The sequence below is a fragment of the Lontra canadensis genome, unplaced genomic scaffold (genome assembly GCF_010015895.1).
Source record: "Lontra canadensis isolate GAN:19392208 unplaced genomic scaffold, GSC_riverotter_1.0 scaffold9, whole genome shotgun sequence".
Lineage (NCBI taxonomy): Eukaryota > Metazoa > Chordata > Mammalia > Carnivora > Mustelidae > Lontra > Lontra canadensis.
The window spans coordinates 22238779-22252470 of NW_022631003.1; the positions used below are offsets into that span (position 1 = coordinate 22238779).

The 13692-nt window shown below is 40.3% G+C and overlaps 1 protein-coding gene across 1 annotated transcript in view; it reads left to right on the forward strand.

Moving 5' to 3' along the window:
* PTPRO (protein tyrosine phosphatase receptor type O) overlaps nt 1-13692 on the forward strand; it is a 233810-nt gene that overhangs the window by 144725 nt on the left and 75393 nt on the right. Inside the window, exons 6-7 of the mRNA XM_032855072.1 lie at nt 633-800; nt 4678-4874. Of these exons, the coding sequence (XP_032710963.1) occupies nt 633-800; nt 4678-4874 (365 nt within the window). The remainder of the gene's footprint in view (nt 1-632; nt 801-4677; nt 4875-13692) is intronic.

The following is a 13692-nucleotide window of genomic DNA, read 5'->3' on the forward strand; positions in this document are numbered from 1 at the left end:
AAATTTGAAGTTCATATGATAGCGTTATTTTCAGGACACTAGCATCAGGTAACATCATAGAGTGCCTCTTGTTTGCCCTTATTTTATTTTATAGAATAAGACACCAAGGGGCGCCTGAGTGGCTCGGTGGGTTAAAGCCTCTGCCTTTGGCTCCAGCCGTGATGCCAGGATCCCGGGATCAAGCCACATTGGGCTCTCTGCTCAGCAGGGAGCCTACTTCCTCCTCTCTCTCTGCCTGCCTCTCTGCCTACTTGTGATTTCTGTCTGTCAAATAAATAAATAAAATCTTTAAAAAAAAAAAGGTATTTAAAAATAAGACAGCAAAATTTGTGGATTCCTCTACCCTGGATTATAGAACAATCTACCATACCCAAATAATGTGTAAAATTGAAATCTTTTGCCATTTCCAATTATTTGAGTCAAAAGTCTTCACATTTACTTGGCATTACTTGTATAAAATATATCTGTCTTCATCTGCCCTTAATCTGTCTTTTATTTTTTCTGTTCCACAGTATATTCTGTGGAAAATAGGGTCTTGTAACTCACAATTTTTACAAATTTTTTGTATTGACTTGTCTACATTCAAGGCCCTTCCAGGTTTCAATTCATATGTATTCTCTTTTTTATATATGATGCAGAAAACTTTACTGAATACTTGACAGTGGATGAAGAAGCACACGAATTTGTCGCAGAACTGAAGGAGCCTGGGAAATATAAGTTATCTGTGACGACCTTTAGCTCCTCAGGATCTTGTGAAACTCGAAAAAGCCAGTCAGCAAAATCACTCAGTTTTTATATCAGTAAGTACCAAAGAGATTATTTTGCACTTATGGGGGAGCTAGGACAAGAGAGCTGGGGAGATTAATGATGTTCAGGCATCAATTATTCATCAAACCTCAGAGACCCTGAGAAATCATCAAGGTCAGAAGAGGCCCGGATCCATGAGATTTTGACAGCAGAAGAAATATATGCATGTTTCATAGTGATAAACCTACCCAGAGATTTAACTTACGGATTTTTTTATTATGGTGGTAATTGAACATTTATTAAGCTGACCTCCCACACTAGCTGTAACAAACCCTCCAAACCCTCCAAGGACACAGACACCCTGTTTAGGACCTGTGACTTTCGTTTGAGGTCATATAGAAAATTGATATTGTTGGACTGAGGGAAAAGTCTCAGTAGAATATTGAGCTGAGAGAGCTCAGAAGAAAACCAGAGATGTAAGTGTTGTGGGACCTAGGTGGTCACCATAAATTTGGCCCAAGAAGACAAAGCTAGAGCATTCTAAAAGCCCCAATTCAAGTCTTCGAGTGGCTTCCCCTGATTCCATGAGGGGCAATAATGGAGCAAATAACTAGCCTCCAGAAGCTGCACCAATTGTGCAAGTCTGTAATGTTCTTAGCTAACCGGAATATGCTCACCAGAGGTTTCAAGGCCAAAAATCAGTTACCTCGTTTATCAGCAGTTAAATGTGCCTTCCATCCACCGAAAGAAAAAACCAGAAGGCAATGGATAAAAATGACTCTTCAAAAAATATGACCACCACATACTTTGTCAATTTCTCCAAAGGCAAATACCACCTTTCAGCAAATAATCTTCAAAAGGGTGGATGGGAGAATGAGGAGGACAGAGGGAAGACATCCATTTATTTAACAGCTGAAAAATGTTGAAAAGGTCGCTTGTAGCATTTCTATTTAAGAAACCAAAAATGTTGGGATGCCTGGGTGTCTCAGTGGGTTAAGCCTCTGCTTTCAGCTCAGGTCTGATCTCAGGGTCCTGGGATCGAGTTTAGCATTGGGAATCTCTGCTCAGCAGGGAGCCTGCTTCCTGCCCCCCCACCAACTGCCTGGCTCTCTGCCTACTTGTGATCTCTGTCAAATAAATAAATAAAATCTTTTTAAAAAAATGTTGCCATTGGTAAGAGGTCTAAAGACCCATGAGGTATACAGAAAGAATAGTCATAATTTTGCCTGCATGGCATTCAGTCAGTCACTCAAGAATGAGAATGAAATTTACTATTTAATTCTTCCTGTGAAGTTAAAATGTTTCATTCACCAGAAGGTTTTCGTGTCTCTCAGTAAGATGCACCCCAAGTGTCAAGGCTTCTAGATAATTCTCCCTCAGCTATTCTGCATATGCTAGTCCTTTCCTTCCCTGAATTTCTACTGTGTTTCATAGTGCACAGCACAAAATACAGAGCTTATCTGTGTATAATATTTTTCTAGATTTGTTTTATTCGTGTACATCTTATTTCTCATGCCAAATTACAAAATCCTACTCTGGGGTTATACTACTAATTTATTAATTCTGTTGTACCTTCAACAAATGAACAACTTTCATGTGTCAGGCACTCTGCTCTAGAGTATCCAAATTGAGACTGTGTCAGAATTGCTCAAAAATATGATTATTTCAAAGAGATGTATCTTAATATTCATCTAGAAGAATATAGGACACTGAAAATTCTGTTTTTTTTTCTCTCACATTAAAAGAATAATATTTTTAGTGTTTAGGTTATTCTGATCTGCAGTAATGAGTTATTCAGGGGTACTGCATATGCCTCTTTAGTTTAAAACTGGAAACTATAGATACAAATAACATCCTGGAACTCAGTAAGCCTCCTCAACATAGTACAGGCTCAAACCAGCCGAATGATAGTCACGGCCCATTTTCCTGACCAAATTGTTCTGGTGTTAATCTATGACATTAATATTTATTAAATTCCATTAAGATTTATGTTTCTCTTGTTGCATTATGATTTGTATTTCTGTGGTTTTGAAGGCTTTCCTCAGAGATGAGGAGAAAGGTACAGATTTACATTCGTCCTCCAACAGCTTTACATTTCAGTGATTCCATGTTTCAGGTGGAAAAAAAAACCCAAGGCACAGAAAGGTTAGTGACTTTCCCAAGTGTTCGAATGAAGACTAGAACCCAGGAATATTTGATAGCAAAGTACATTTCCATGTAGTATGCAGTGACCCATGACCTTGGCTTGATTATCAGGGTTAGTCCTAATGTAAAATCACTGAACGCGTGAATTTGTTTTGCTTTTGCTTCCTCCCACTTCAGTTCTCTGTGCCCCAGCTACCCCAGGAATCTTCCTAACGGCAATGAACACACTTCACAATTACAGAGTTCTCTAACACCCATGATCTCATTTGATCTCAGTGACTGATGGCATCATGATAAATTGTCACAAAGCACTGAGCCAGGAGACCAGAGGTCTAGGTTGGCCCCCAGACACTTACTAGCTGTGTGAGAGTCATACACATCTCTGGACCTCAGTTTTCTCATCACTTAAGTGAGGTATTGGATCTCTCAAGTTTTCAATTCTAACATTTCAGTGGTTTAATCCATTTAGCCCGTGCATTGACAGAGATTCAGAGAAGTTATACATTTGTCCAAGGTCAAAGTCAAAGCCGAGTTTTGGTCAACTTTCCCATCTCTAAACCAGTGCTTTTGACAGTTCCTAGTGCCCCCAGAGGTTTCATGCAGGGGTTAAGAGCATGGATTCTATAACCAGCCTTCCTGTGGGTGAATCTACTTACCCTCCCTCTCTCATCTGAAAGTGGAATTAATACTTGTACTTATCAGGGGCGCCTGGGTGGCTCAGTGGGTTAAAGCCTCTGCCTTCGGCTCAGGTCATGATCCCAGAGTCCTGGGATCGAGCCCCGCATCAGGCTCTCTGCTCAGCAGGGAAGCCTGCTTCCTCCTCTCTCTCTGCCTGCCTCTCTGCCTACTTGTGATCTCTGTCTGTCAAATAAATTAAAAAAAAAAAAATACTTGTACTTATCTCATAGGTCTGTTATGAAAAGTAAAAAGTTAACATATGTAAGCACATACAAACCTAAAGCAGAGCCTAGAACATGCTGAGTGTTCTGTCTCTTTGCCATCATTATTATTGTCATTTTTTATGGTCATTCTCTCCCTGACCTCATTGGCTGTGAGCCCAAGACAGCTCTTCCAGGGAGAGCCACTTGTTCCTTTCCCTCTCCTGGATCCCAGCCAAGGAATACAGCTCTCTATTAAGACACTGAGACCTGTATCCTAAGCAAATAAAGGAAAGTTGCACATGTGCATTTCAACAAGGAACTTCCATAGAAAATAACCGCCTCAACACTTCTTGAGTCCTTACCACGGGTCAGGCACGGTGCTAATAACCACTTGAGAAACTTAAGAGAACAAAGCTAATGGTGGGCACTTCTGACGAGATACTTTAGAATGAGGAATGTACCACATCCCTCAAATGATCACCCAGCTCTCAGGCAGCTTCTGTAACTGAGCCCGCCTGTTGCCTATTTCTTCTCTCAATATAGTCGCACACCGTCTCTTTGATCCCGCTGCTACCAAATTTGAAATCTTTTCCCATGACTGCAATTGGGGGTAATTTAAATCTCAAAGTCATTATTTCTAGTGACCGAAGATCCTAACGGCAGAGGAATTCTAAACACTGATGAAATGCCCCCACTACCACACCTCCTCTGCGTTGAAAGAGGAGTCGATTCTCTCTGGAAGAACCTCAGAGGCAGGGGACAGAGGGCTGTGCCCATCCAGCCGCCAGTCTTACCTTGACTCTGTGTGTAAGGGTGAAAGGAAAAAACAAGTTTTTAAAACTCGACTCGTATCTCCACCAGCTCAGCATGAAACCTCCCTTGTGCTCTTATTTGAAATGTTCAGGCCCTTCAGGAGAGTGGATCGAAGAACTGACTGAGAAGCCCCAGCACGTGAGTGTCCACGTCCTGAGCTCAACGACTGCGCTGATGTCCTGGACGTCTTCCCAGGAGAACTACAACGGCACCATCGTGTCCGTGGTGTCTCTCACCTGCCAGAAACAGAAGGAGAGCCAGAGGCTAGAAAAGCAGTACTGTACTCAGGTAAAGGAACTGGGAGAGATGCTGAAGGGCTTGCTCACTCACATCCTGCAGCCCAGACAGCAGGCAGAGCCAGGAAGCCATTGCAAGCAGATTCGGGGGGGGGGGGGTCCTAGGGGGGTGGTGTTGTGAGCAGGAAACGAGTGTGCATGGTTCTTCAGTTATAGTCTTCCTCCCCCCTCCCCTGAGCACTAGCATCTCTCTTTTATTTTCACTCCTCATTCAAGACACTTAACAATGGGCCAGGTACTTGGATAGGATAGATGCTGGGATTCTAGATAATTGCTATGTATCTGTCTCTGGCCAAGTTTATAATCTAGTGAGAACAATGCATAAGTGAGCATACAGTTACTGCAGAGTATGAAATAAGGCCTAGGCTACAAGTAACTGATCAAGAAACCCTGTGAATTCACAGAAAGAAAGAACTGGGCATGAGGAGACATGGACTGGGGTAAGAGGATTTAGAAACTGGCCAGAAAATTGTTACCCAGGGGAGGAGACAACCAAGCAGAAGGTTCAGGGAGTTTATTTGTTTAAGTTAATTAATTTACTTATTTTTCTCACCATAGGACATAACTTCCCCAATGTCCATCACCCAGCCATCCCATCCCTCCTACCCCTGCCCTTCCAGGAACCCTCAGTTTGTTTCCTGAGATTAAGAGTCAGTTTGTCTCCATCTCTGGTTTCATCTTGTTTCATTTTTCTCTCCCTTCCCCCATGATCCTCAGTCTTATTTCTCAGATTCCGCATATCAATGAGATCATATGATAATTGTCTTTCTCTGATTGACTTATTTCACTCAGCATAATACCCTCTAGTTCCATTCATGTCAATGCAAATGGCAAGATTTCATGTTTGATGGCTGCATAGTATTCCGTTCTAGATATACACCACTCTTTTTTATCCATTCATCTGTTGATGGACATCTAGGCTCTTTCCATAGTTTGGCTATTGTAGACATTGCTGCTATAAACATTCAGGTGCACAGGCCCCTTTGGATCACTACATTTGTATCTTTAGCATAAAAACACAATAGTGCAGTTGCTGGGTCATAGGGTAGCTCTCTTTTCAACTCTTTGAGGAACCTCCATACTGTTTTCCAGAGTGGTTTACACCAGCTTGCATTCCCACCAACAGTGAGGATTTCTCCACATCCTTGCCAACACCTGTTGTTTCCTGACTGGTTAATATTTTAGCCATTCTGACGGGTGTGAGGTGGTATTTCACTGTGGTTTTGATTTGTATTTCCCTGATGCCAAGTGATGTTGAGCACTTTTTCATGTGTCTGTTGGCCATTTGGATGTCTTCTTTGCAGAAATGTCTGTTCGTGTCTTCTGCCCATTTCTTGATTGGATTATTTGTTCTTTGGGTATTAAGTTTGATAAGTTCTTTTTTTTTTTAGATTTTATCCATTTATTTGACAGACAAAGATCACAAGTAGGCAGAGAGGCAGGCAAGGGGGGAGGGGAAGCAGGCTTCTCACTGAGCAGAGAGCCCAATGTGGGGCTCAATCCCAGGACCCTGGGATAATGAACTGAGCCGAAAGCAGAAGCTTAAACTGCTAAGTCACCCAGGTGCCCCTGATAAGTTCTTTATAGATTCGGATACTAGCCCTTTATCTGATGTGTCATTTGCAAATATCTTCTCCCATTCTGTTAGTTGTCTTTTGGTTTTATTGACTGTTTCTTTTGTTGTGCAAAAGTTTTTTTTTTTTTTATCTTGATGAAGTTCCAATATTTCATTTTTATCCTTGCTTCCCTTGTCTTTGGTGATTTTTCTAGGAAGAATTTGCTGCAGCTAATGTCAAAGAGGTTACTGCCTGTTCTTCTCAAAGATTTTGATGGATTCTTGTCTCACATTGAAGTCTTTCATCCATTTTGAGTTTATTTTTGTGTGTGGTTTAAGGAAATGATCCAGTTTCATTCTTCTGCATGTGGCTGTCCAATTTTCCTAATGCCATTGTTGAAGAGACTGTCTTTTTTCCATTGGACATTCTTTCCTGTTTTATCGAAGATTAGTTGGCCATAGAGTTGAGGGTCCATTTCTGGGCTTTCTCTTCAGTTCCACTGACCTGTGTGCCTGTTTTTGTGTCAGTATCATACTATCTTGTTGATTACAGCTTTGTAATAGAGCTTGAAGTCTAGAATTGTAATGCTACCAACTTTGGTTTTCTTTTTCAACATTCCTCCAACTATTCGGGGTCTTTTCTGATTCCATATAAATTTTTGGATTATTTGTTCCAGTTCTTCAAGAACAGTGATGGTATTTTGATAAATGTGTAGATTGCTCTGGGTAGCATAGACATTTTCACAATATTTTTCTTTCAGTCCATGAGCATGGAACATTTTTCCATTTCTTTGTGTCTTCCTCAATTTCTTTCATGAGTACTCTATAGTTTTCTGAGTACAGGTTCTTTGCATCTTTGGTTAGGTTTATTCCTAGGTATCATATGGATTTGGGTGCAATTGTAAATGAGATCAACTCCTTAATTTATCTTTCTTCCGTCTTGTTGTTGGTATATAGAAATGCAACTGATTTCTGTGCATTGATTTTATATCCTGACACTTTACTGAATTCTTGTATGAGTTCTAGCATTTTTAGAGCAGAGTCTTTTGGGTTTTCCACATAAAATATCATATCATCTGTGAAGAGTGAGAGTTTGACTTCTTCTTTGCCAATTCAGATGCCTTTTATTTCTTTTTGTTTTCTGATTACTGAAGCTAGGACTTCTAGTACTATGTTGAATAGCAGTGGTGATAGAGGGCAGCCCTGCTGTGTTCCTGACCTTAGGGGAAAAGCTCTCAGTTTTTGCCTATTGACAATTATATTTGCTATGGGCTTTTCATAGATGGCTTTTATGATATTGAGGTATATACCCTCTATCCCTATACTTTGAAGAATTTTGATCAAGAAAGAATACTGTACTTTGTCAAATGCTTTCTCAGAATCTATTGAGAGTATCATATGTTTCTGGTTCTTTCTTTTATTAATGTATTGTATCACATTGATTGATTTGCAGTTGTTGAAACAACCTTGCAGTCCAGGAATAAATCCCACTTGTTCGTGGTGAATAATCCTTTTAATGTACTGTTGGATCCTATTGGCTAGTATTTTGGTGAGAATTTTTACATCCATGTTCATCAGGGATTTTGGTCCGTACTTCTCCTTTTTGATGGGGTCTTTGTCTGGTTTTGGAATCAAGGTCGTGCTGGCCTCATAAAATGAGTTTGGAAGTTTTCTTTCCATTTCTATTTTTTGGAACAGTTTCAGGAGAGTAGGTATTAATTCTTCTTTAAATGTTTGGTAGAATTCCCCTGGGAAGTTGTCTGGCCATGGGCTCTTGTTAAAATTGGGAGATTTTTGATGACTGCTTCAATCTCCATACTGGTTATGGGTCTGTTCAGGTTTTCTTTTTCTTCCTGGTTAAGATTTGATAGTTTATATGTCTCTAGGAATGCATCCATTTCTTCAGATTGTCATATTTGCTGACATATAGTTGCTCATAATATGTTCTTATAATTGTTTGTATTTCTTTGGAGTTGGTTGAGATCTCTCCTCTTTCATTCATGATTTTATTAATTTGGGTCTTTCTCTTTTCTTTTTGATAAGTCTGGTCAGGGGTTTATCAACCTTATTAATTCTTTCAAAGAACAAACTCCTAGTTTCGTTGATCTGTTCTTCTGTTCTTTTGGTTTCTATTTCATTGATTTCTGCTCTCATCTTTATTATTTCTCTTCTCCTGCTGGGTTGAGGCTTTCTTTGCTGTTCTTTCACTAGTTCCTGTAGGTGTAGGGTTAAGTTGTTACTTGAGAACTTTCTTGTTTCTTGAGAAAGGCTTGTATTGCTATATAATTTCCTCTCAGGACCACCTTTGCTGCATCCCCAAGATTTTGAACAGTTGTGTTTTCATTTTTATTTGTATCCATGAATTTTTTAAATTCTTCTTTAATTCCCTGGTTGACCCATTCATTCTTTAGTAGGATGCTCTTTAGCTTCTATGTATTGAGTTCTTTCCAACTTTCTTGTGGTTGAGGTCTAGTTAAAGTATTGTGCTCTGAAAATATGCAGGGAATGATCCCAATCTTTTGGTACCAGCTGAGACTTAATTTGTGATCTAGGATGTGATCTATTCTGGAGAATGTTCCATGTGCACTAGAGAAGAATGTGTATTCTGTTGCTTTGGGATGGAATATTCTGAGTAGATCTGTGATGCCCATCTGTTCCAGTGTGTCACTTAAAACCTTCATTTCCTTGTTGATCTTTTGCTTAGATGCTCTGTCATTTCAGTGAGGGGGGTGTTAAAGTCCCCTACTATTATTGTATTATTGTCAATGTGTTTCTTTGATTTTGTTATGAATTGGTTTATATAGTTGGCTGCTCCCATGTTAGGAGCATAGATAGTTACAATTGTTAGCTCTTCTTGTTGGACAGAACTTTAAGTATGATATAGTGTCCTTTCTCATCTCTTATTATAGTTTTGGCTTAAAATCTAATGTGTCTGATATAAGGATTTCCACCCCTGCTTTCTTTTGATGTCCATTAGCATGGTAAATTGTTTTTCCACCCCCTCACTTTAATGAAAGGTTAGAATATGACTATGACAATGAAAATTTAAAAAGATTTTTTGGAAAGGTATTGATAAGATAAAAGAGTTTAAAAAGGTTAAGATAGGAAAGAGGAAACTTTTTTTAAAATAGAATAAGAAGAAAATAAAATTTAAAATATGTAACTTTGAGAGACTAAAGAATCACTGGGAAAAAAGCATGAATTCTATGTGCAGCATTCTCTTAACTCTGGAGTTCCACAGTTCTCATTGATTGGTGAACTTGGTCTTGACTGGATGTTCTTGAGATTTTCTCTGGGAGGGGCCTGTTGCAGTGATTCTCAAATGTCTTTGCCCACAGCAGGAACTGCAACACCTTTGCTAGAAACCAGGCTAAGCAATCTGCTCAGGTTCACTCTCTGTAGCTTTTCTTCCCTGAACGCTTTCCATACAGCTTTGGAAGACAAGAATGAAAATGGCGTCCTCCCAAGCTCTGGCCCAAGAGGAGCCAAGAGCTTGGGGCCCCACTCCTCAGTGTGCCCTTGGAGAAAAGCCATCAATCACTCTCATCTCTGGCTGCGCTCTGAGCTCACCCAACCTGTGACCAGGCGTTTCTGTCTCTGGCACAAAGTCCCGTTTGGAGTTTCCAAATCCAGCAGATTCCTGCCTCACACCCCACATGGGGGTCTCCCCAGATCTTCCACTTGTGGGGTCCCTGCTAGAAGAGCAGTGGCCTAACAGTGCCTCAGATCATGGTTTAAGGTAACCGCAAGCTGAGAGCCCTCCCCACCTTCCATACCCCAGCTCCATCTCTGCAGCAGCTTCCCCACTGTGATACCTGGGAGCTCTGTGGCACTCATGCAGCCCCGGTTTTCCATGACGCCAAGGCTCCTGAGACCACACTGTCCCTGCAAGGGCTCCACCCCCACTTAGCCTCTGTAATGACATCTCTCAGTGGAGCAGACTTCTAAAAGTTCCGATTTTGTGCTCTGATTCTCTGCTGCTTTCCGGGGGCCGATTCCTATCCCCTATGCTCTCTCTTCCCGTATATCCCCTCAGATTCACTTCTCCGCAAGTCCTACCTTCCAGAAAGTGGTCGCTTTTCTGTTCCTAAAATTGCTGCTCTTCTTCTCTTCAATCTACTATTGAGTTTATAGGTGTTCAGAGTGTTTTGATAACTATTTAGCTGAATTCCTGGGACAGGTGAAATTTAGTTCTCCTACTCCACCACCATCTTGCTTCTCCCCCTGGTTCTCAGGAGTTTTTGTTTGTTTGTTTGTTTTACTTTTTCTGTTCTTTTTCTTGTTACTCAAACTATAAAAGTAATTCATGCTCACTGAAAAAATTATTCAAAAATTAAAAGAACTGGGGTGCCTGGGTGGCTCAGTGGGTTAAGCCTCTGCTTTCCAGTCAGGTCATGATCTCAGAGTCCTGGAATTGAGACCCGAATCAGGCTCTCTGCTCGGCGGGGAGCCTGCTTCCCCTTCTCTCTCTGTCTTCTTGTGATCTCTCTCTCTCTGTCAAATAAATAAATAAAATACTTAAAAAATTTTAAAAGAACTAAAGTAAAAAATTCCTTTTTCACTAATCACAACTGAGAAGAGCTTTGAAGAATAAATAGGAGTTAGCTGAATGCAAGGAGGCATAAGGAGCATGCAGAAATGGGGTGGAAATCAGTAGTTCTGGAATAGTTACCAGAATGAGCTCATGCACACACCCATCAGTCCCAAGTGAAAGCTTATCACATGGGCCCCAGGAAAGACCTTGCTTTCCATCAACCTGAGTATCCACATGGAGACAGGAGCCCAGAAATATTTTCCTAACACCTGGTTTTATTTTTTCATAAGATCAAATTTACTGATTCCTGGTGTCTTGCAAACACAATATTTACTTCTCTAAAAGCAAAAAAAAAAATTAATTTATCAACTCTTGTGTCATACACTGGAAATATAATACTCAAAACAACGTTTGCTATATGAAAGTTTTGTGGAATGTTTTCATTTATCCCATGAAAATAAGGCATTTAATGAAGTTCAAAGAGTGAGAAACTTTAAGTTGATAAGATGAATTCAGGAATCATGGCCTTTGGAGGACTAGAAAAGCTTAAGAGTATTGAGATAAGCCCTTACTTGCTGATAAGGCTACCCCTTGACTTGAATTAAAGTAAGGAGTAAATATGCTAAACCGATTAAGTTGTAATCACAACTCACCATGCAGCTTAGTAGCTTCCCTTCTTGAGCATAGGAAAGACAGTTCACTCATTACATTGGTAGAAAAATGTGTTTCTCTTACAGAACATGACACAGAACTTGACTGCCCCCAGGTACATTTCTTCACCCCTCATCTAAAGTACGAATTACGTATCTTTTGCATAGAAGCCAAAGGCTAACAGGATAGATATAAATTGTAAATTATAAATGAGCCAGAGAAGGCTGGTTTCAGTGCACTTGGACAATGCCTTCTTGAGATGCAAACGTGAAACTCTTAAGGGTTGTAGGCACAGAGACCAATATTTAAAGTGGAGGGTAAGATCTAGATCACTGTGTGAGGTGTTATCTCAATTATAAGAACATTTTGAAGATTTGTTATTACACCAACATTATCCATAACCCCACTACACACACACACACACACATGCACACACACACACACATTTAGATAAGGAAACATCAGTTGAAAAGATCTGGAAAACAGAAGTGCCTGGGTGCCTGCTTAAGCATCTGACTCTTGGTCTCTGCTCAGATCATGATCTCAGGGTTGTGAGATGGGGCCCCCTCATCAGGCTCCTCGCTCAGCATGGAGTCAGCTTACAATTCTCTTTATCCCTCTTCTTCTGCTCCTCTCCCCAGAATAAACAAAGATATCTTAAAAAAAAAAAAAATCTTAAAAACTGGCCTGCAGTCATGTGGCCATTAATCAAAAGAATCTAGAGGATTATTATCACCAGTATTGGTCTGATTTGGGTTTATTTCCCAAAGTAACCATTATCCAAAAAGAAAAAATAATATTATTTCTTTAATTCTATATTCAGTGGTACTGTGATTGCATTAAAATTCAAGATGCATCAGCTTGCATTCCCACCAAGAGTGTAGGAGGGTTCCCCTTTCTCTACATCCTCACCAACATCTGTCATTTCCTGACTTGTTAATTTTAGCCATTCTGACTGGTGTGAGGTGATATCTCATTGTGGTTTTGATTTGTATTTCCCTGATGCCAAGTGATGTTGAGCACTTTTTCATGTGTCTGTTGGCCATTTGGATGTCTTCTTTGCAGAAATGTCTGTTCATGTCTTCTATCCATTTCTCGATTGGATTATTTGTTCTTTGGATGTTGAGTTGAAAATAGAGCTACCCTATGACCCAGCAATCGCACTACTGGGTACTATTTGCAGCCATCTAAAGAAATAAATCTTGCCATTTGCAATGACATGGATGGAACTAGAGGGCATTATGCTGAGTGAAATAAGTCAATCAGAGAAAGACATTTATCATATGATCTCTCTGATGAGGAATTCGAGAGGCAGGGCGGGGGATTGTGGGGAGTAGGGAAGGGAGAAATGAAACAAGATGGGATTGGGAGGGAGACAAACCATAAGAGACTCTTGATCTCACAAAACAAACTGAAGGTTGCTGTGGGTGGGGGGTAGGGATAGGATGGCTGGGTTATGGACATTGGGCAGGGTACGTGCTATGGTGAGTGCTGTGAAATGTGTAAGCCTGATGATTCACAGACCTGTGCCCCTGGGGCAAATAATACATTACATGTTAATAAAAATAATTTTTTAAAAATTCAAGATGCAGCTCAAAACTAAGAGTGGTTCTAAAGCCAACCACATACAGTAGTGTCCCCTCCCCCCATTCATGGTTTCACTTTCCATGGATTCAGTTTCCCATGGTTACCGTGGCCAGAAACTGATGATCTTCCTCCAACATATAGTCAGAAAGTTGACAGTAGCCTAACAACAGGTCACAACATGTCACATCATTCATCTCACTTCCTCTCATCATGTGGGCATTTTATCATCTCGCAGCATCATACGAAGGATAAGGGTAGTACAATAAGATCTTTGGAGAGAGGCCTCATTCACATAACTTTTATTACAATATATGGTCATAATTGTTTTTATTACTGGTTATTGTTAATCTCTTACTCCGCTAATTTGTAAATTTGACAATAGGTATGTTTGTACAGGAAAAAAACACAGTCCACATAGGGCTCAGTACTACCTAGGGTTTCAGGCATCCACTGGGAGGGGGGGTCTTAGAATAAATCTCTTGC